This window comes from Epinephelus fuscoguttatus, linkage group LG19 (assembly GCF_011397635.1).
Source record: "Epinephelus fuscoguttatus linkage group LG19, E.fuscoguttatus.final_Chr_v1".
NCBI lineage: Eukaryota > Metazoa > Chordata > Actinopteri > Perciformes > Serranidae > Epinephelus > Epinephelus fuscoguttatus.
Genome location: NC_064770.1, coordinates 32,657,928 through 32,681,365, shown reverse-complemented (window position 1 = coordinate 32,681,365; position 23,438 = coordinate 32,657,928). Strand labels below are relative to the sequence as shown.

The 23,438-nt window shown below is 42.2% G+C and overlaps 3 protein-coding genes across 8 annotated transcripts in view; 2 read left to right on the top strand and 1 right to left on the bottom strand.

Annotated features, from left to right (window-relative positions):
* zgc:65811 (uncharacterized protein LOC393524 homolog) overlaps nucleotides 1-10,629 on the bottom strand; it is a 635,041-nt gene extending 624,412 nt beyond the window's left edge. For 2 of the 3 annotated variants that reach the window (XR_007447990.1, XM_049562087.1), the window contains exons 1-6: nucleotides 10,471-10,629; nucleotides 10,126-10,231; nucleotides 6,270-6,375; nucleotides 6,050-6,147; nucleotides 283-357; nucleotides 65-169 (exon numbers count right to left, since the gene is read on the bottom strand). Coding sequence is in view for 2 of the 3 variants with exons in the window: in XM_049562087.1 (XP_049418044.1) it covers nucleotides 65-169; nucleotides 283-357; nucleotides 6,050-6,147; nucleotides 6,270-6,375; nucleotides 10,126-10,191 (450 nt within the window). In the remaining variant the exon portion in view is untranslated. The remainder of the gene's footprint in view (nucleotides 1-64; nucleotides 170-282; nucleotides 358-6,049; nucleotides 6,148-6,269; nucleotides 6,376-10,125; nucleotides 10,232-10,470) is intronic. The other variant, XM_049562089.1, reaches the window with a different exon arrangement.
* srebf2 (sterol regulatory element binding transcription factor 2) overlaps nucleotides 1-23,438 on the top strand; it is a 597,702-nt gene that overhangs the window by 485,395 nt on the left and 88,869 nt on the right. The gene's annotated exons all lie outside the window — the stretch shown is intronic.
* Nucleotides 20,197-23,438, top strand: part of LOC125879911 (RNA binding protein fox-1 homolog 2-like) — an 80,975-nt gene continuing 77,733 nt past the window's right edge. For all 4 annotated transcript variants that reach the window (XR_007447989.1, XR_007447988.1, XM_049562074.1 and 1 more), the window contains exon 1: nucleotides 20,197-21,231. Coding sequence is in view for 2 of the 4 variants with exons in the window: in XM_049562074.1 (XP_049418031.1) it covers nucleotides 20,983-21,231 (249 nt within the window). In the remaining 2 variants the exon portion in view is untranslated. The remainder of the gene's footprint in view (nucleotides 21,232-23,438) is intronic.

Sequence of the window (23,438 nt, the reverse complement as noted above, 5' to 3'; positions counted from 1 at the left end):
AGAACACATTAAGTCAAACTGTGGATTTTATAAAATAGGAAACAAGGAAATAGTTTGCTCTTACCGTGTTGTGAAAGAATGTGAGAGCGGCACCAATGAATGGGTCTCCTCCGCTGGTCACATACAGACCGTACAGACTGGTGTAGAACTCGGCGATCGTCGAGCCAAACTTAATAATAAAAATCGAAGCACAATATCGTGATGATAATTTAAGTACATTTAGAGATTAATTATTTTATTTTTGACTATTTTTTTTATCCTATTTTTGTGTTCCTTTCTTACCTCATCCCTGTTGGAGTAGGCAAGCACTCCAACAACAACTTCAGTTAACGCTAGAATGGACAGAAGGGCCGAAAACTGAAAGAAGAAGAGGTAAATAAAGCTAATTATAACATCTTAAAGGTACAGGTTAAAAAACTGATAATTACAAAGGAACAAATAAACAACAAAACTCAAAACATTTTTTCCATCTAATATGCATGATGGGCATCAAAACACAGATATGCTAATGTATCCTTATATGTTTTTATTTAAACCCATAGGAAGAAAGCTATGTTACATTAAATAGCTATGTTCCTCCTATTTTGTTACGTCCTGGTAACCAGGAAGTGCTTTTATTTTGAAGAGACTGAAGACAAAGAGGTTGCAGACGGAAACTGACAAAGGTAAACGGTGTAGTAACATTAGTAGGACAGAAAATAAAGAAGTAACAAGGATGAACAGGGAGAGTTTAACAGACTTTAGCGCCAGTCGAGAGGGCAACAAGGTATTATCTGTATTAAACTGTTGCTAATCTATGTTTAATTTCTGTTCAGCTCTTACATTAGTCGATCAAGTTAATTGGAAACGGTATAAACTGCCTTCGACCATCAGTCCAGACTTGTGTTGTAGACTTGTAAACAAATGTAATAATTATGTTTAGTTTATGATCACCTACTGTTGTCAGTATCTTAAAATAAGGCGTGTATATCTACATAGGGAGCAGTTCCTTGATTATGGAAATCACCATGTTGTACCGCCATGTTTCTACTGTAGCCCAGAATGGACAAACCAAACACTGGCTCTAGATAGGGCCATTTGCATTTTTGTGTTGGCCTCAGTAGTCAGCAGGCCCTCTGCAATGAGCCGAACATTGATTTTTAATGTGCATTAGAGAAACACTGACTTGTAAAGTGAAACTGGTTTTTTTCAGTGTTTTTACTGGTTTAAATCATCAGGTCTGTTTGTTTGTTGAGGAAGAGACCTCTGGATAATTCGGTTCCCAGTAAAAATCTCCTATAGTGGCCGTTTCAACACACCAAAGTTCCTTGATTGAAAAAAGTTCAACCAAGTTTACTGAGAATTTTAAAAAAAAAAATTCAAAAATGCAGGCAAAGTCCTCCCAGAAATTGAGCATAGTGTTAGTTCAGGCAGAAAACGATGTCAAGCTCAGTTCAGCTCACATCCCAGCTACATCAGCTGATCTCAAGCAGCCCAATCAACTGATGGAGCAGCTGATTGATGAAAGGGAGTCAGCTGATAGATCACATGATTCCTTTCTATGCAACCAATTGGCAAATCTCATTCAGGGTGCCTTATTTAAACTGCTCTGGCCTGCCTACTCTGCTCTGCAAGCCGCTTTGCAACCCACCTCCACCCCAGCTCCTCCTTTTCATGCTGTGTCTGACTTGGGGGGGGGGTCTTTGCTGCTGCTCTTTCTGCCTTAGGCTTTCCATGTAGGCACATGGAAGGGCAGAGAGGTGTGCTCTCTCTGCCTTTACTTTCCATGTAGGTGCATGGAAGGCGTCTTCCATCTTAGGCATTCTGCGTAGGCCTAGGAAAGGCAGAGAGGCCCCAGAACAGAGCCATGCCACCATATGTAATACTGCAAATGGAAATAAAGTTTTCTTTGACTAAAGTGGTCCTGACTGAATAACATCTCGTATGGTCCCCTACCAACTTCTACAAATTTTCTCACCATATTACCTGTTATTATAAACTTTACCACTGCATAAAATGGTCAAAAACTTATTACGATCCAAACCAACAACAACGTTGTCAACAATCTCCTTTTGTCATGGACACTTAACTGTCTTACGGCACCATACCTGCCGTAAATAACTTATGCCTGTTTTCTAACACATAAGTAAATATAAACATAACCATAGCATAATCCACTACTATACACTATTCAAAGTACGCAGAATCAGTTGAGCAAACTTAAATAATCGCAGAACCTGCATGGTATTTCATATCAGACATTTTTGTGGCTCTTGCACCTCCTGAACATTGAACACTGAAGGAATCCTAACCAGGAGTGTGAGCTGGTTGCAATCTGCAGCCCTCACTGCTAGATGCCACTAAATCCTACACAATGCTCCTTCAAGTAAATTCACGACAAGTTTTACCATGTTTGTTGACCTGTTTCTGTAAAGAGACCCAGCTACAACAGTTGCAGCATCAATCCGAAGAACATAAATGACTCTAAGAAGCTGTTTCCTCAATCAAAGGGGCCTCAGTGATGATCTTCCTCTATAAAAGCTTTTTATCTGAGTTGCTTCTGATCTGAGGATAATTCAGCTTCAGGTTAAAACCTCCAGAACAATGAACACTGAAGGAATTCTAACAGGGAGAAGTTTCAGCTGGTTGCAGTCTAATGCGCCTAAATCTTACACACTGGACCTTTTTGTTGCTGTTCAAATGTCCTTGCTGTGTTACATTTCTATGTTGCAAATGGGTCAGAGCTTCTTTCTTCTGACAGCACACAAACCAGCTCAGTCTCCTGTCGCTGTGCTATGTAACAGTTTAGGAATGCACTGAACTTTCACACAAGGACACTGGGATCAGGCCATGAGATAAAACTGGAAATTACCACTAAACAGGAAATCAAAGGGAAAAGACTGAGGAGGAGATTGTAGATATTTTAGCTCATTTGTGCGTGTTTGATTTTGCAGCATATTTTAACCCCGCAGCTTGATAGTTAATTATAACCACAATGACAGGAAATGAGTGACAAATGGAGACAAAGATCCAGAGAGCTCACCCGAGACAGAGCTGTGAGTAACTTCAGGATCTTTTTACATTACCCGTCCCTCCCTCGTATCCATCAGTTTATAGCCGGTGTGCTGTGGGGGTTTCACAACAACATGCAACCAAGAACAGTTTCGATATTCTGTGTTTACGAATCTTGTCTAGTCTAATCTATGTCAGCAGGTTTCAGGAAGTGAAGTTAGATGATATTGAAGCACAGTAATTAAATCAATTTGGGGGGTAATTTGGGGGCGGCAGTAGCTCAGTCCATAGGGACTTGGGTTGGGAACCGGAGGGTCTCCTGTTCAAGTCCCCGTCCGGACCAAAAATATGGAGCGTGGACTGGTAGCTGGAGAGGTGGCAGTTCACCTCCTGGGCACTGCCGAGGTGCCCCTGAGCAAGGCACTGAACCCCCCAACCGCTCAGAGCGCCTGTCATGGGCAGCCCACTCTGACATCTCTCCACTTAGTGCATGTATAGGTCCAGTTTGTGCATGTGTGTGTTCGGACCTGTGTGTAATTGACAACAGAGTGAAAACTTGAATTTCCCCTCGGGGATTAATAAAGTGTATATATATATATATATATATATATATATATATATATATATATATATATATATATATATATATATATATAATATATATATATATATATATATATATATATATATATATATATATATATATATATATATAATAATATATATAAAAAAATCATTTAAGCAGAAATTGAAGAGATACAGTGGTACCAAGAGACAACAGACACTAAGACTCAAAGCTCCTTCATATTACTTTGACCATTTGCACTTGAAAAGCATAAGCACTGAACCTTAGGGAGTGACTTATTTACAGTTAAGTTCATATTTAAGTTGCAAAAGCGAACAAGTGATCTCAGCACAACTACGAAAAACAAAAAGGTCCCTGGAAAGTACAGAAATGTGAGTTCAGCTGTGCAGTTGGTCTTATCTGTTAGATAATTCTTAACACTTGGCCTTGAATGGAGAACTGGCAGAAAGCAGTTCACCAGTCTTTTAGGATGCTTTCAGACCTATAGTTGTCTTGCTTTGGTCTGAATCAGGGACTAATTTTGTCACAAAGTTGTATAATTGCCTAGAGTTGGTTCATGTTCTCGCGGCAGCATTTACAAGCGGACCAGATCAAATGCCTTGCGTGAGAAAGCTGCTCTTGATTGGTCAGAATTTCCATGTGGGAAAAATCCAGGAAGTAAAGCAAACGTTGAAGAAGAGTACACTTGCAAGATAAATGTGACACCTTCTAATGTCACAATGGAGGGACAACTACGCAGGTTGATTTTAGCGCTGCTCATCGTGGACTATACTGACCACCTCTTCAAGAAGGTCTCGGTCCGGTTGTTTTGGTGCACAACAGAGTGCGATTGCTTTGCTCACATCTGCCCAAAACGAGCTGCACTTAGGAAGCAGATGAACTTGAGTTCAACTGAACCTGCCAAACAGGGCAGGTGTGAAAGCACCAGTAAAACAGCCCCACCTCAATTATTTATGGTCTACTTTCTGATCCTTTGAAAAAGTCATAATCTGTTTGGAAAAAGATCCATAAAACTTTATTTAAGACCTGTTAACTCAATGAACTTGTGTCTGTTGTGTGTAAGATTGGCCCATTTTTACACCTGGTATATTTACTTGCATTTTGAGTGGTGGGATCACAAATGGACGGCTCTAAGTAGCAGTGTGATGGCAGCAAAAGCGTCCTCAATGTGTCTTGAGATCTAATCATTCAGACCACATTCAGAGGTGGTCTGGCTGCATATGGCCACATTCCCTCAGCAGTGTGTTTGCTAATTGGTTGGCAGTGTTTGCTTTTGCCTCCCTGGCACTGGGAGAGATGTGCGTGGCCTGCAGCACAGAGCAGTGATCATCGTCTGTGCGCTACATCGCCATGGACTGCCATGCATACTACATGCTCACGCCTGTTAATGACGCTGTTGGCAAAGCAGTAATGATTGTGCTAAGTGGCTAATGAGCATGTAGCTACTTCCATGTTTCAGATGATACGTCATGTTTGTAGTCGACCAATGAAGATGAGTTTACATATCACCTTGGGTTCGTCCTTCACCTTCTCAAAATGATCCCACGCTTTAGATTTCCTGCCCGACATGTTATTAACTAGCCTGTGGAATAACAGCAGGTACCAGCCCTGGAAATTAGGGGCTGTGCAGAGCTGATCTTCTTCCAGGCGCTGTTTATAAGAGTGTCGGCCTATCGTCTGTGGGACAGGTGTAAAGCTCTGGGTAGCCCTGCACTAACATGATCAACCTTTCTGTATTTATCAGACTGAATATTTACAGAAGAAGGGAAAGATATCTGTCGGCTGTGATTGGTTTGTAACCTGAATCCTGTCTGACTGCTGCCACTTCCTGTGTCTGTCCTTTCAAATTAAATTCCCACATGGTCCAGTCATATAGGTTTTGATTTATTTTGACGAGGCGCAGCTCCTGATAGAGTTTCATGTTGTTTTTTTTTCCTGGTTCTTGATCTTAAAAGACAAAAACAGACACATTGGTTCATACTGTTGTTCTGCTTTCAGTCAAGTTTGATGTTTCAGACTGTTGCGCTGTTCTGAAACATCACATCTGCGTAACTCACCCACGTCACCTTAGCATGTCTGTCTGTTGATGAGGAGGCAGGGTGAGCACAGCAGTGTCTTTATTATTATGTGAGGCCTCCTATCAATGCTAGTTTGGGGAACTGAAGTTATTTGGCTCTTGTCCAGAGAAACTTTTGTAAGCCTCTTTGATACCGCATGTGTGGCATTGCAAGCGTGCAGGCAGACACGCTGCCTTCACAGTAACTCGGTGACCACAGAACTGAGAGAGTGCTGGCACACTTTATTTCCAGACATTGTGAAACTTATCAAATCAAAGATTTTCCAGATAAACCCAGAGTTAGCTGTACACTTCACCGCTAGTGACAGTCCGTCCATTGTGCAAGGCTGGCTGTTGTAATCACACAGCAGATAAAAAAATATTTACAAGGAAGTTACTGTGTGAGGACGCCTTACCACTTGCAGAGCACATCTCTTCTCGTTGCAGGCGCCGTAGTCTCCGAACACCACGACAATCAGCATCACTGCGCCCAGAGCTATCAGTATCGTCACAACTGATAGATTAAAAAACAAAAGAGACACAAACAGATCTGTGAGTGAAAATGTTTCAGCGGCAAAAGATCTTTATGCATTTATTTTAGAGAAATGACACAAATGTTTTGTAGCATGTACTGACTAATGACAAATGCACTTGAGTTGAGTTCCTGCACTTCGAAGATGGGTCGGGTGTTGTCGCTGAACCTCAGCCACAAGCCGAGGCCCAGGAAGATGAACCCCACCACCTGCCAGACAACAGAAAGAAAGAATAACACCACAGCTCAATGTGCAGACCAACAACATTTCTTGTTACCTGGTTTCACATCTTCAAATTGGTCACTTTCTACACAGTTGAGTCAGATGTGATATTTTCAGCGAATACGTGAGGATGAACCTTTACTTATATTGTGTAAGAAAACAGGTGGCATGTAGCCGACCCACAAAATAATCTATCAGAGAACAAAGTCCAGAGTGAGACCAGTGCAGACAGCTAGGTAAACACGTCAAACCAGAATACACAGACAAACACAGTGCAACAAGACAGTGCACCAACAGCACAAAAGAGCAGGTTAAAATGAGGAGTGTGTAAATAGGTGCCATCTCTCCTCCTGTTTCCTTCATGCTGTTGGGTCGCAGCCAGAGCTGGTATTCAGCAGAAATGAAACCTAACAGGCGCCAACTGAAATGACAAGACAACTCCTAGTCTGACCTACAAACAGAGGAGAGATGGATGACAGCCACGCTCGGGTTTAATTAACGATCTCTTGCCAAAAAATGTCTTCAGCGGAAGTTAAAGTCATTTATTAGAATATTACTTGAGTAAATGTCTTCAATATAAATTAATAAATATTTAATATTTACTGTACTTAAGCACAGGGTGTCTACAGGTCCTTAAAAAGTCTCAAAGTGTTTCAAGTTTTCTTAATATAAGGCTTTAAATTGTCTAAAATTCAGATTTGATGGGTCTTAAATATTTCCTGTCTCATAACTGCCACAATTTCTCCAGCCTGACAGACCCACTGACAGTTTACGATCATTGGACAGAACTGCAATATAAAAAAATAAATAAATAATAAAAAGCATTCAGATTGATATGATTTTGTTTTTACATTAAACACATCAAACTTAAACTCACCCAAATGTTGTCATTTTTCCGTACTGTTCAATTTGAACTGACATCAGTGTGTTTACTTGGAACTTACACATATATATGATGTGTATTTCCATTGCAAGTTTGGTCTTTTAAAGAGGCAACAGATAGCATCTTTTCCTAACTATATCATTATGACAATAATGTGGGCTGCACAGGGTAGTGGCCACAGTAAAATCAGACTATCAGCATTTACATAGGGTGGCTGTGCAATAAGCTTCTGCCACCGGTGCTGAAATATCACGGAAAAAATCTGCTTTACGGCAGAAAACGCATCATGTATTGCGAAACTGGTCGGTCAGCCAATCAGGGACTGGAGAGGGTCCTTATGAGGAGCTGGGCATGAGATAGTTGAGTCACAAGCACAATGGCAGACGGACAAAGTTTGGAAACAAGGGGAAAATGGCCTAGCGAAAGAAAACGAAATCCTCTGTCTGAGGAGGCGAAGAAAAGCAAAAAAGAGAGTGATAAAAGAAGAGGAAAAAACAAGAGTAAACCTCAGTCAGGCGTTCAAGAGATGGAGGGAGCTCCGTGACCAAAGAGGCTTCAAAACCGATGTCCAGCTAGCTTTCTTTCTAATGGATCAGTAAGTAACACGGCTAAATGTTAGCTAGACCAGAGAGGACTGTACTGTACTGGCTGCTAGTTCATTCCTAGCTGGCCAGCGTCGCAAATCACCGCAACCAGGGAGCGGGTAGCAAGTGTTGGTCGGCTGACATCCTCGTTGCCATTCTACGGCTGCCCTCGGACAGTGATTTATGAATTATGAATAATGGAGCCTACATCACAGACGAAGAAAACAATTTCTTTTAACAGTTTAATAATTAATAATAAATGTATTTATATAGCACTTTTAAAAACAGACGTTACAAAGACAATAAAAACAGTTAAAAGAAGTATAAGCACTGAGGTATCTGCAAATATTTAAATGTGTATAAATATGTAGATGCATCAACACAAACAGGCACATTCATAAAAACACCCACACCTATGCCCGTGTAGACGACAGTATCTCATCAGGAAGTGCATTCCACAGTTTCAGAACCCTGATGGCAAAAGCCTGATCCCCTCTCGTAATAACATGTCCTACAAACAGCTACAGCTACAATAGCTGGTGTTAGGTGCAGGTGTTAAGAGATCCAGTGAGCTAGTCCAAGTCGTGCAATGATGCTCGGACAGTTTAAAGGATTTAAAGAACGAAATTCATTTTGTAGTTCCCTGTTTGGAAGTAAGTAACTAAAATGCTGAGGGGGGAGAAAAATGGAAGTGAAAGTATTTGTTTTTTTTAATAAATGTAGTCAGGGGTGGACAAAATACCTGAAAAACCTGAGTAAAAGTGCAGATATCTTAATGCACACCTTAAACATGGAGCATACATTACACTTGACGGGATGAGGGAGCCTTTTTCCACAGTTTAAAGGATTTAAATAACAAAACCAAGTTTGTTTGTCCTTCCCTCCCTCCTGTTGGGAATAGAATGATTTTATGCATTTTACTATCAGTTGTGTTTCACTATATAAGTTTTAGATGTGTGAACAATGAGAATACTAAGATGATTTCAGCTGATCTGAATGTGTTTGCTTTGCAGAAGCGGAGAAGTACAGGAGAGGAAGAGACATGAAATCTGAGGAGCACATACCGCAATGCTTAGATAATTAGTTTCATATATGGTAAAAATAATAGAAAGTGATGTACAGATAGTAAGGTACAGCACGTGTAGGGAGTTGTGTTGTTCTCTTGTCTTTCAAAACAGGAACCACGCCCCCACTGTCAGCGGGAAGGAGTCAGATTAACACGAGGCAGGGGCGTGGTGTGGTGAAGGAGGAAGTGGAACTGCCAATGAGAAGAGGACAACGCCTTGCGTGCACAATGACACTCTGTTACGCTCAAATATACTGGGTCAGGGAAAGGACAGGAGGTCAGACTTCGTGAACTGACACACCTTTGTTGTTCGTCAGGGACTTGAAGTTGAGACCCAGAGCTCTGTAATTTTATTCCTTTACTGCTTAATAAACTACATTAACTGAGACCGAATATCTTCTCCTATTGCTTCATTAAAGAACATGCAGGACTGAGCTCACACATAGCACATTGGAGAGTAGGATGAGCCCCCAGTCCATCACTCCCTCCTCCCTTACTTCCTTCCCTATTTTATAATAAGTAACTAAGACATTTTGCAGTGCAGTAAAGGTGAAAGTTGAGAAATATAAATACTCAAATAAAGCACATGTGAAGGGATGTTTCTTCACCTTCTCTGGAAGTGTCGTATATGAATCTAATAAAAAACATCCCCCGGACTAACTTTGAGTTCTGCCAGAGGCTGTGTGTTCAGTGACCCCATAATGGCGTCCCACACCAGTATAATGGTGGGAAAATATTATAATGAGAAACTGGAGGAACCAGGTGAGTGATCTTTAAGGGATGGATCACAGAGCTGGCAAAAGTTGCATCATATGAACAAGTCTCTTTCAGTTGTGAATCAAGACGCCATGTGCTTGGTGCTCTGTTGCACATCTGTTTGTAGATCAGAGTAGTGTATGTGCATGTAGCTATTTGATTTATTTACACTTGGTGAAACTGTTTATATTAGAAAAAAGCAAAAAAAGTTCAATAAAATATTAAGAATTTAGAAAGAACTCAAATAAAGTACAGATACTTCAAAAAATACTTCAGTAGCCTCCTGTAACAGAGTATTATTACTTTGTTACTTTACACTACTGCCTATAAATAAACTATTTGGCTTTTCCTCTCATATCTTAGAAAAACTTTGCTATATCCTACATTTGAATTTGAATAAACTGCGTGTTTTTCCCGCAGATTCAGCAGTTTCACTTTTGACACTTACCGCAAAGATGATGTTGAAGATAACGAGGGTGTATTTGCAGAAGAGGCCACATCCATCCAGTGCCATGATGATCACCGAGTTGTTGTGCTGCGTGTGTTTGTGAGGTCTGTAAATGTGTACACAATAAACAAATGACATCATCACTTGTGCAGACCGTCTGCGGCACGCGACATCAAAACATTCACACATGCTCAAACCTGTGAAGGTTTTATTTGACATGTAAATGTCGTATTAAGCAGTTAGTAACGCATTAAAAAATCTTAATGGCGCACTTCGTTTTAAAAATATATCATTAATTCATATTGCAGCCGAGCTACAGACACTAACCACAAACTACATAAATACCTGGTTGATCAAAGGCTCTCGCGTTCTGTGTCCTCGTGCAGTTTCAGTGGTGAACCATCCACAGATTTCACATTGAGCTGCTGGTTATACAGTCCCGACATGCGTCATGCCCCGCCTCTCTGACCGCTCTCTGTCATTCCATTGGCTGAGAGCTGTGACAGACACGAGGTGGAACCAATGAGCAGGCGGCGGCGTGCAGCTGCGAAGGGGCCACAGAACATACAGTAATAATGAAACCTAAGGAAATGAGAGTTGAGAATGATAAAGGATGAGTTATTTATGAGGTAGATGGCAGGAAACGGACCAGCTTTGGAGATTAGTCCGGTTTTTTTTTTATTATTCTACCAGATTTGAGTTGAAATAAAAATCACAGGAACTCATAAATAAACATGGGGCCAAACAGGAGCCCACACTGGAGCCAACAGTTTTACGTGAACAGATTTATCATGCAGGAAATACATTAAAAGAGCACTGAACAGTTTTGATTTGGCAAATGTGAAACTTAAAACTTGGGCTGAAAACAAAGAAAGGAAACAAAGGACAGGAAGTGTGATGTGCTATCCCTCCCTCCCCCTCTTCTTACCTCACTCATGCGTAGGCTACACCGCACACACACACACACACACACACACACACACACACACACACAAACACACATTAACTACATACACAATTCAACAGGATGCATTGCACCCTTGTAAAGCAGACAACAACGTTCTCTAGCTCTGGTTGTATCTCTGAGGCAGTACCTTTGTACAAAGCCTGTACTCCTGGTTTTGTTTGTTGGTTTGTATCAGGGGTGTCCAGACTGTTTTTGAACAGGGGCCAGAACAGATAATGTGAAAATGCCTGGGGGCCAGATGCTTAAAAAATCCCTTTCAACTGACACAAACACAACTGTTTAATCTTTTAGTATAGAGCTTTGTTTTTAATATATATATATCACGATATACACTCACTGGACCCCTTCTGCCTTCAGAGCTGCCTTAATCCTTGGTGTCACAGATCCAACAAGGTGCTGGAAACATTCCTCAGAGATTTTGGTCCATATTGACATGATGACATCACACAGTTGCTGCAGATTTGTCAGCTGCACATCCATGATGAGAATCTCCCGTTGCACCACATCCCAAAGGTGCTCTATTGGACTGAGATCTGGTGACTGTGGAGGCCATTGGAGTACAGTGAACTCATTGTCATGTTTGAGATGATGTGAGCTTTGTGACATGGTGCGTTATCCTGCTGGAAGTAGCCATCAGAAGATGGGTACACTGTGGTCATAAAGGGATGGACACGCTCAGCAACAATACTCAGGTAGGCTGTGGTGTTTAAACCATGCTCAGTTGGTACTAAGAAACTCTCCCCCACACCATTACACCACCAGCAGCAGCCTGAACCGTTGATACAAGGCAGGATGGATCCATGACGCCAAATTCTGACCCTACCATCTGAATGTGGCAGCAGAAATCCAGACTCATCACACCAGGCAACGTTTTTCCAATCTTCTATCGTCCAGTTTTGGTGAGCTTGTGTGAACTGTAGCCTCAGTTTCCTGTTGTTAGCTGACAGGAGTGGCACCTGGTGTGGTCTTCTGCTGCTGTAGCCCATCTGCTTCAAGGTTGGACAAGGTGTTGTTGGCTCAGAGATGGTCTTCTGCACACCTTGGTTGGAACCAGTGGTTATTTGACTTCCTGTTGCCTTTCTATCATCTTGAACCAGTCTGGCCATTCTCCTCTGACCTCTGGCATCAACAAGGCATTTTGGCTCACTGGATATTTTCTCTTTTTGGGACCATCCTCTGTAAACCCTAGAGATGGCTGTGTGTGAAAATCCCAGTAGATCAGCAGTTTCTAAAATACTCCGCAGCTCCTAAGGGAGGCTGAACTTCCTGAGCAGGCACAGGAAGTACTCTGCTGGGCCTTTTTTCCTGATGGTGTCGATGTTGGACCACTTTACCTACAGGATTCCACATCACAGTGTTGTTCAGCATTGTGAGGGAGCAGTGATGGAGGGCTCATCCTGAAGTCCACTGTCATCTCCATAGTTTAGTGCCTGTTCAGCTCCAGGTCTGTCTGGAAGTTGTGTGTGATCCACTGACAGGTAGAGGCTGGGACAGTGAGCTGGCTGAGTTGGGCATGGATGTGATGTCTGAATCAGAGCGGGTGAGGGGTGTGAAGATGGGGTCATTAAACCTGCAGATAAACACATTCAGGTCGTCGGCCAGTTGTTGGGTCTCCACAGTGGGGGGGGGGATGGTCTCCTGTAGTTAGTGATGTCCTGACACTTCACACTGACGCTGGGTCGTTGGCTGAAAACCTGTTTTTTCAGCAGATCTCCCTCAGCAGTGTGATTCAGGCCTGTACAGGAGTCTGTGCCCACTGCTGTCAGCCTCCTCCCTAACCCTGACAAAGCTGTCAGAGACTGCCGGAAACCTGTGGAAGTTCAAGTATCTCGGAGTCTTGTTCATGAGTGAGGGTTGAATGGAGCGTGAGGTGGATCTGCACATCACTGCAAACGCTGCGCTGGACTGCTGTAGTGAGGAGGGAGCTGAGCCAGAAGGCGAAGCTTTTGATTTACTGGTCCATCTACGTCCCAACCCTCACCTATGGTCATGAGCTCTGGGTAGTGACCGAAAGAATGAAATCGCAGATACAAGCGGCCGAAATGAGTTTCCTCAGAAGGGTGTCTGGGCTCAGCCTTAGAGATAGGTTAAGAGGTTTGGACATCCGGAGGGAGCTCGGAGTAGAGCCGCTGCTCCTTCGCATCGAAAGGGGTCAGTTGAGGTGGTTCGGCCATCTGATCAGGATCCTTCTGGGCGCCTCCTGTTAGAAGTATTCTGGGCACGTCCCACTGGTAGGAGGCTCGGGGCAGACCCAGAACACGCTGGAGGGATTACATATCTTGTCTGGCCTGGGAACACCTCGGGGTCCCCCAGAAGGAGCTGGAAAGTGTTGCTGGGGAGAGGGACGTCTGGGGTGCTTTGCTCGGCCTGCTGCCCCCGCGACCCGGCCCTGGATTAGTGGATGAAAATGGATGGATGGATTGCTACCTTTGCTAAGGAGACTCAAGGCAAGCCCACACTCTTGATGTTCGAGAGAAAAGGCACCGGGCTGTAGACACACTGGGACTCACATTTTAGTTGACGAAATGTGAAAACATTTTCAAAATTTCATGTAGGCCTAAAGTGATTTTTACATTTTCTAATTGTAAAAATCACTTTAGGCCTACAACAATGGTAAATGAAAATTAAAATGTTCAAAAATAACCATGATGCCATTTCCATGTAGCCTCATTTTTGGTCAAAGCCACAGGGAGCCACTGGAGAGGGGCTAAGGAGCCGCATGTGGCTCTAGAGTCGCAGGTTACCTACCCCTGTCCTATGATGTGTCATCTGTAGGATGTAACCAGTCAAAGATGTCATAGGCTGCTTTTTTTCCACCAATGTTTATGCACAACAACACAAGGCTGAGCCCACACCTTATTAAGGTTAATGATCACGGTCATTACTTATTACATTTCAGCTTTAAGGTCAGCATCTGGGGGCTGTCTGACATTTCTCTTGTTGGTGAAAGTGGAGGTGTTAAACTGACGTGTGTGACAAATGAACTTATTCTTTCTTACCACACAGAGGAGCCTAGTGATGTGCACAAATGCACACTCATTAGTTGTGAAGAAGACACAACGCGACTTAACTGATCAACAAATCCTCCAGAGAGCCACACGTATTCTAGCTTCTTGTGGACATGTGCTTGCAGGCCAATGTTCTCTGTTGTCATCAGGTTACATTTTACCTGCATATAAAACCAACAGGTATTCAAAATCTTTTATTCCCTCTGCTAGTCGTCTTTTAAATTCACTGTAAATATTTTTTATCTGTTTTTTAAAATCTCTTTTAGTCTATTAACTTTTTAAAAAATATTTCTAGCTTCCTTTATTCCAATGAACTCCTTTAATCATTTATGTATGCGTCTACATGTTGCTGTATGTTATAGTATGTGTGAAAGGCAAGCTGCTCCAACAATGGGATTACTAAAGCTGTCTGAATCTAATTCAAAATCAGAGAGCACTACAGAAAGTAAAATATGTAAACCGATAGAGCCGTAAACCTGAATTTTATTTCTTTTATGTTAATTTGTCCCAGACCTTACATAAAATGTAAAAGAAAAAGAAAACATTTTGACACAAGTGTTATGTCGTTTTATCAATCAAAAAGAAAAACATGGGATGTACAAATTTTCAAATAGGCTTGATCAGTTTGTTAAATAAATTCATTTTAAATCAAATACATTTTCAATATTTGATTTAAAGGTAACTTAAAGGTCCAATGTGTAAGATTCAGGGAGATTTAGTGACATCTAGTGGTGAAGATTGCACATTGCAACCGGCTGGAATTTCTTCTGATTGTAATTCCCTCAGTGTTCACTGTGTAGGAGTCAAATTATCCGCAGAGGTCTCTTTCTCTCAAAAAAAAAAAAAACCAGACCAGGCAACTTAACCTTATGGGCCCCAACGAAGCATAGTGTGCCCAAATTCACACCTGTTCTTCTCTATGGTTTTTCTCTGCAACCGTTCATCATAGCGTGAAGCCACACATATCATGTGAAACAGCAGAATCGTAGCTTTCCGACGAGAAGAAGCACTTGTCGGTAGTCCAATGTTTTCCCAAGAAAAAAAAAAGTTACACTAAAATTATGTATAACAGAGCTTTCATACAGCTTTGCACACACATTACTCTTGGATGGATTACTTGCGAATGCAGGGTCGGACAGAAATGCCACACATATCACATGAAAGCACAGGAGCAGAGCTTTCCACTGATACCACACATCATTGTGCTGTCATCCCATCACGCTATAAATCCAGATCTTTGCAATCCATTTTACAGATCTTGTTATTAGTCACTTCATATAGTGAGGAATAATATTATTACTATTTTTCTATTTTTCTATCTTTTTCTATTACTATTTTCTAGATGCAAATATTGCATGTTTCTTTCAGATAAAACACATTTTTGACTTGTGAATGAGTCAATGGAATTTCTTGCAATTATGAAAAAGTACTGGCAATCATGTCCGCCTGGCACAAACCACATGTTTTGGACAGCTGTGAAGTGACAGCATGTCCCAGCATCATGGTTCTTATATTGCCAGATTCCAGAGAGTCTCCCCTCTTCAGATATGGCAGAATATGTCAACTTCCAACTTTCTATGGTGAGATACATGTAAAAATGTAAGAATTTAGTAACACAGATTTGGGTTTTCCATTGATATAAATATTAATATAAAATACATTCACATAGAAGGACATGCAGTGATGGCAAATCTGGATAGCCCAGATTGTCCTGAAAAAAAACCCAAGATATAGCATGTGTGTGTAGCCTTTATAATGACTGTGATATGAGCTTAAAAGTAAAGGCAGTAAAAATACCCCAAAAAAACCCCTAGGGCCCATAGGGTTAATATATGGTATAACGAGCTCAGTAAAGAAATACTTTAAAGTATCAAAATTATTTTTTTAATTCCAGGAAACAGGAAAAAGTGGGTAAATCAGCTTTAATTTAGTCCCAAATAACCAGTTAGCCACCAGCTTGATGACCACTGTTGTTTCAGATCACTGTATTTGGTGCCCCCCCCCCCCATTGTTGAGTATCTATATTCTTATGTGTTCTCTCGTGTATTTTTACTTGCTGTGCAGCTAATTGCCCTCTAGGGACAATTCTTGTGCCAGAGAAGGCTTCAGTAACACAAGTACAGTAACCACAATTTTAACGATTCACAACCCGTAACAACCATTGGGTTCCTGAGGTCAGGGTCACTCACTGTGCCCAGTATTAAATATCTGGCAGAATATACAAATTTGAATAATTTAAAATAATCCCCATGGTAATATGTGACGTCAAAAGTCAGATTCAGCTTTGACCTAATATACAGGGGCTGCGTTTTGCCTTTGCAGGGCAGATATGCTCCCTGCAGCCTATTAAAGTGTGCAGTGTGAGGCCTGCAGGAGCTGTAGAGGAGATACACAGTGAAATACAGATGTTCCTGCAGATACCGTGGTGTATTTTTCACAACCGATATCTTTTCATGACCTGTGAGGTCTGCGTCTGTATGAGAGAGAGTAATGGCTCCAGCGGGGCTCTGTCAGTGAAACAGGCAGCTGTGTGGAGTGATGTGACCCCGCTGCCCGTCCATCATTGCAGGTTCAGTGGGTGGCGGAGGGACAGGTAGCAGGAGAGAGACAGAGGTTGATAGAGTGTGTGACTCAGACGGAGGGAAACAAACGCACACAATACACTGCACACTCAGCCGCTCACATAAACACACATGTTCACACGTCGGCAGTCGGCCTAAAGTGACAGCAATCATCATCTGTTCAGAGGCAGGCAGGTGAAGTGAGGATTGGGTGCAGATTTTATCACAGAGGTGTGTGTGAGTGTGTATATGACAGCTGTATTTCTCTCCTTGATGGATCCCCCTGCTCTCAGTTATTGCAGCTTTGCCACTATAAAGCTTTCGGTGCGACAGCAGCCGGATTTGATTAGTGTTGCCTTTGTATGAATAATATGAGAACAATTCCACAAGAGAGCAGTGATTTTTGATGGAAGATGGAAATGCCTTTCCCTCCAGACGCTGTGTTGTGTATGACCCAGCAGGGGGCGCAAAAACATTAAAAACATGATCTAACTGCAGCTGCTCCTTTTATGATTTATGATTTTGATTTGTATTTTATTTCAGTCCGTGGAACTCTTGGTTATTTATGCACCAATAAATAACCAAGAGTTGCTTCAAAAATACACACACACACTATAAATATGAATTTATAAACTGAATATGTTTAGAGATGTCTGAAGAGTTGAATAATTTACACTCTCTTGCAAATGCATTCAATAATTTTCAAATCTGAGATGTGTTCTTGTGAATGCAAAGTAAGGCTAGGTACGTATTGTGTCAAGGGATTTGTTTCAACATTGAAGAGGACACACGTGAAGGTTTGGGGGTCCTCCAGCAGAAAATTTCCTTATCAAACACTTAATATATTGCATTCTGGTGAATATTTATGCACCAGTTTGTGCCTTTCCTGCATCAATGTATGATGTCTCTAATTTTGTCAGATATACATGCTCTGAATATTTAGGAGGATGTGTCCCCCCCTTGGATCTAAAACAAAAAGTATAATACATTATAAACCAAGGGCGTAAGCTTCGTTTCAACACATATATGAAATGGGTGCTCTGGGAGTCCTCCACCAGAAAATTTTGAGCATCACACACTTCATATCCTGCATTCAAGTGATTTTTATGCACCAATTTCCACCTTTTCTGCATCAGTGCTGGATGTATATGTCTTTAATTTTGTGAAAATAAAAGTCTTCCGCTACTTTACGTTGTTCAGCAGGGACAAATGCACATATTTTGAATATTTAGGCAGACCTGTCCCCTGCGTCTGCCCCTGTTTTGATGCTGTGTTGCAGACCTTGGATGTTAAAAATACTGTATAACTCCTCTGCTTATGTATGTAACATATAAACCAAGGGCGTAGGCTTTGTTTCAACACTGGGACACACACATGAAATGGGGCTCTGGGGATCCTCCATAAGAAAAGTTTGAGCACCACACGCTTATGGTGTAAATGTCTTTAATTTTGTCAAAATAAAAGTCCTCTGCTACTTGAATGTACTTACTTGGGGGACAATTGCACATGTTGTGAATATTGAGGGGGGCGTGTCCCCTGTGTCCTCCGTGAGATCTCCACCTGTGTTTTGTGTTGTTTTGCAGACCTTGTATGTAAAAAATAAATGCATAACTCCTCTGTATGTAACAAACATCATATATAGGCTGCCCATGTGAAAAATTTTGTTTCATTGTTTTGAAATATCTAGTCTTTACTATTTTAGTAGCACAGCTTTTGTCAGTGTTAGGGGCTGTTTGTTATTTGTTAGGGGGAGGGGTGGTGCAAAAAGGAGGAGGCATGTAGAATAATTTTTCAAGCACTGGGGAGGGACTTGTTTTACCACAGTTTTTAAAAGAAAACTTCCAGATTTGGAAGACAAAAAGAATCATTGGATTTTCCAATTTCTGACGGTCCTTGGAAACAACATGTGCAGCACATCTGTCAGGAAACACAAAAACAAATAACAAATCTGAGCTTTTCTTAGAATAGTTTTTCCATTTTATTGTACAGACTGAACAGCCCTCTAAAATCATCTTCTAAATTATTGTCATTCAGAAAACATCTGACGAGGACTCTTATTTGCAAAGACTCTTAACACTTCATGTTGCTTTGTTGTTGTTGTAAATCGTACATCTTTAATAATACTTCTCAGTCTGGAATTTTTATTCAGTTATGCAGTCTTCGTTTTTATTCTCTTCTTTTTATGTATGATTGTTGTTATTTAATAGGGGAGGTATCTTCATACGCCATTTTTGGATTCTAACCACTCCTGCACAATGTTTTAACTTTTAATTTCTTTTTCCTGTATTTTCTATACATGTTTGTGCAAATAACCTAAACCAGAGAGAGTCCACTGTGTTTGAGTAGTTGTTGTTTTATTGCGGATTTTTGTATTATATGTTGTATTTGTTGCATTTTAAATGTGTTTTGATTGGCTGCTATCTTGGCAAGCTTGCTCTTGTGAAGATATTTTCAATCTCAGTGGGACTTTCTGGTTAAATAAATAAAATTGAATCAAAATTATTTTATTCTGCATCTCATTTAAAATTTAAATTTAATTTTAAAAACACGACAAGAGTTAAAAACCAAGGCTTATTTCAACTCCAGGATTTCATTTTCAACTTTTATTTTTCAAACATCAAAGGGTAAGTTTTAAAAATCTCCTCCAGTCACCCAGGGAGACACAAGGAAAAATATTTGTAGCCCAAGGGAGTTGGTGAAGGCATAAATAGAAGCTGTTCTCTCCTTTAAATCAGACAATACTTGAAATTCATCCTGGAGCCAAATCTTGGTTTAGAATAGTGATATTTAATCAAAGTCACTTTATTTTACATCTCACTTAATAGTTGGCCAAAAATAAACCATTTGCACGAACTAACCAGCATGCACACAAGTGTAAAAAAAATAAAATAAAGAATAAAGAATAAAAAATCCAGGATTTACCCTTCAACTTTTAAATTTCAAACATCCATCAAATGGTAAGTTTTAAAAATGTCCACCAGGCACAAGGAAAATATTTGTAGCTTAAGGGAGTCGGGGGAGGCATAAATAAAAGCTGTTACTTTTTTATTCTTGTTTCCTCCTTTAAATCAAACAATACTTTAAATGCATCTTCCAAATCTGAGCTTAAATTAGTTCACTTGATTCTATGCCTCATTTTAAATTTGGCCAAAAATAAACCGTTTGCACGAACTAACCAGCATGTACGACAAGAGTAAAAAAAAAAAAATCTAAAAAAAAATTACTCTTTAACTTTTAATTTTCAAAAATCAAAGGGAAAGTTTAAAAAAAAAAAAAAATCTCCACCAGGCACTCAGAGAGGCCAAATGAAAAGTATTTGTATCCTAGGGGAGGGTCAAAATAATAATAAAAAAATAAAAAAGTCACACCCCCGCCACCCCTCCCTGATAAATAAAGAACAGTCCCTTAATGAAATAAAAATAGTAGCATCTTTATTTTAATCCGGCCGTATTAAATAAGTGAGGATAAAGGAGGAGGGGAGCTGTGGAGGAGGTGGAGGGGATCGGGGGGGAGAAGCAGGAGAAGGAGACAGAGACAGAGGAAACGCAGACCTCAGACCAGCCCGCCTCACCTCACTGTCCTCTCCCTCCGCTCCCGGCGTCCACACACAAATCTGACCGCGGATCAGCTCACTCGGGCTCCCTCCACACTACGAGTCACACCAACTGGGACTCAGACCAGAGGAAATCGTGTTCGTCGGCAGCCAAGTCCGCACGCCAAGACACATCCATAGCAGAGCACGGCGAGGGAACGGACGGTGTGATAAGACGGGGACTGAGATCCAGGGAAAAGGCTGCTGGTAGGAACAACAGCGGGGGTTTAACGCACATTTAGCGGCGACAAGAGAGAGGACTGCCCGGCCCCGCAGAAGGAGAAGTATCACACGAAGCTAATTTCCAACGTTTTCTATTATTGGCAGCAGAGTGAGCTCCTCGAGCCACATTTATAAAGAGAGCTAGCGGAATGTAATGCTAGCAAGCTAGCTAATGTTAGCTAGCTAATTAGCTTGTCAGGCATCCAAGAGTCGGACGTGTGGTCTTTATTAAAATAGGTCACTGTTTGGCGTCGTTTGACTTTTGTTTTTTGGGAAAAGGCTGTACTTAATGTGCTTTGTCCTGAAGCCTGGCATAATGCTCTGCCTCGAATAGCTAACGCCAAGTTAAGACAATAAACAGCACAAGCTGAATGTATTGATGAAAAGCAGCTCAATATTATCCGTCTACGCTTTTTTGGGAAACCCATTGTGAATATCGAGCCGTGGGCAAATCAAACGGAGCGGGGTAGAGAAACAGACTTTTGACTGGTGACTGTCTGCCGTCCAATGTTAATGTCGACCGACGTTGCATCTATAATGCTACCCGTTAGTCGGGGAATAATGGAAAGAGACATTGATACAGCAGCCGGACCGCTCGCGAACGCGGCCGGGGGTCCAGCAGCTGTCCGCGGGATGAAGCGAGGAGACCCGGAGCCCGACGCTCAGACAGCCGCTGCCCTGAGTGACTTAGCCGGGGCGGAGTGCAAAAGACCAAGGATAGACGGCACCGGGAGTGTTGTTGGTGACATTGGGCAGGTAAGAAAGCAATGCAAACACATCTCTCTGTGTGTGTGTCTCCATCTCCGCTTCATGTGTGCAGCAGTGGAACAAAGTATCATCTGCCCTCCCCTTTCTTCTCCTCCAGCAAAAGCTTTTGTTCCCAAGCATCAGCAGGGAGTGATGATAATGTTTTGACAGGCCCCTTTTCCCCTCATCTACAACGTAATCATGCATCATTGCAGCAAATAGAAAATGCTTTAATTGATGAATGAATCAGGCCTGAAGTAAAGTAATGATGGTGTAAATGCTGTGTAGCTGTGCTCCTGGAGCTGCTCAGTGAGGCAGCATGACCAAGCCAGACAAAGGTAATATGATACAGGCTCCATTGCTATGACAGGCAGCAGCACAGCAAAGATCAGACCCATTCATCATGCCTGTCTTATATACGGAAAGTAAACCGGTGCCTTCTCACACTGTATTTTTCCTTTTATCCACATGGATGAAATTACTCAGACTTGTGATGATAATACACAGTGAGTCATGGCATCAAATCCTGATACACACCGCATGTGCCATTTATGGCTCCATGCCCCCCCTGATTGTCGCTAGGTGTTAAAAGAGAGAGGCAGACAGGGATTGGGGGAGGGGTCACCACAGTGAAAGACAAAGAACAGAGCCTTTTGGTGTCGGCTGAAGGAGCATGGGGGCTCAAGGGGGGCGCTCCTTAACGGGGTCTTCCCTGCTTTCATGACTCTACTGCTGAGACAGCATCAGTAGCCGGACTAATCTGTGTATATTACAGTAAAGCAGGGGGCTGCCGAGGCACCGGGTGCACCCCTCTCGCCTCCTCTCCCTGGATCTATTACTATTTGTTTCTCTCCCTCTTTTCCTCTCACATAATCACATGCACTGCACATCAGTCTTACACCTACACATGCTTTGAAGTGCCCATGATCCAGCAGCACAAGGGAGATTTTTAGCTGACGTCTGGTGTTTGAGTCCAAGGAAACAGCCCTAACAGTAGTCGAAGGGCGGGCGGACATGGTGTTGAGGTCATGTGCAGGTAATTGAATCCAGGGGAACTGGTAAAATGCTTTAATTGGCTGACCTGCTGCAGTGACAAATAGATCCCGCGTAAAGCTCGGCGAGCCTCATAGAGGACGGCTGCTGCTGCTGCTGATGATGATGGGGAAAGGTTATAGCCCTCCAGCGAAGATGATGTGACAATGAGCAGTGTGGCATGGGGAGGATTCTCGCTGCCCATCGGTTGTATTGATCGCTGGGCACTGGAGAGAGGGGGGCAGACTGGGAATAGGAGGCTGGGAGGGGAGGGAGAGTTGATGGATGGAAAGTGATCTGTGGATGCACATAGGAAGAAAGGAAGAGGGGGGCGAGGAGGTGGAGGACAAAGAGCAGTAAAGAGTGGGGTTTGAGTGGACATGATATTTGGGAGCAGCACAGCAGAGAGAGGAGAGTCAGACACATGTGGCCTTGATGGATAGATGTAGGGAGGAATAAAGGATGGACGCAAGGAGAGAGCGGACAGAGAGGAAATCAGAGCCATTAGTTTGCATCCATCAGGGACCGTGATAAAGGATGAGAGGAGCGTGATGGATGGCGGGAATGACACGATCAGTTGGGGGGAGAGATAAGCAGGCTCTAAATGATTAATGGGGAATACCACTTTATGCAAAGGGTAAATAAAAAAGAAAAATGACATTGAGGGCTAATGCAGTCATGGTAGTTGCATGGCAGTCTCTCTGTGGTTGTGTGCAAGCGTGCTCGGGATGAGGAGGATGAGTTCAGCTCATAGCTAAATGCACCCAACAATTACCATAGTATTCCCATTGAAGCTGGAGGTAGAAGATTGCTGACCTTCCGGGCCAACTGTAAATCAGGACTGTAATAATAAATGAGAGTGCAGCCTCCTCTCTTTTGTTGCTCCTGCTCTCCTCCCCCGCTCTGCCTTATACAAACCCCCCACCCACACACACACACACACACACACACACACACACACACACACACCCCTGCTCCCCTCTAGCTGTCCTCTGAATTCTCCCCCAAGCATATTTCCAGATTGCTAATTGACTCCTGGTTCACAGGCTTTCAGTGTGCCAGCGAGGTGAAGCACCCCACCCCCTCCACTCCTCTACTGTCCCGTCTCCCCCTGCCATCCCTCCCTGTCTCCATCACTCAAATCTATGCAACACCTATCTCTTTTTCCCCAAGCTCCACCTCTG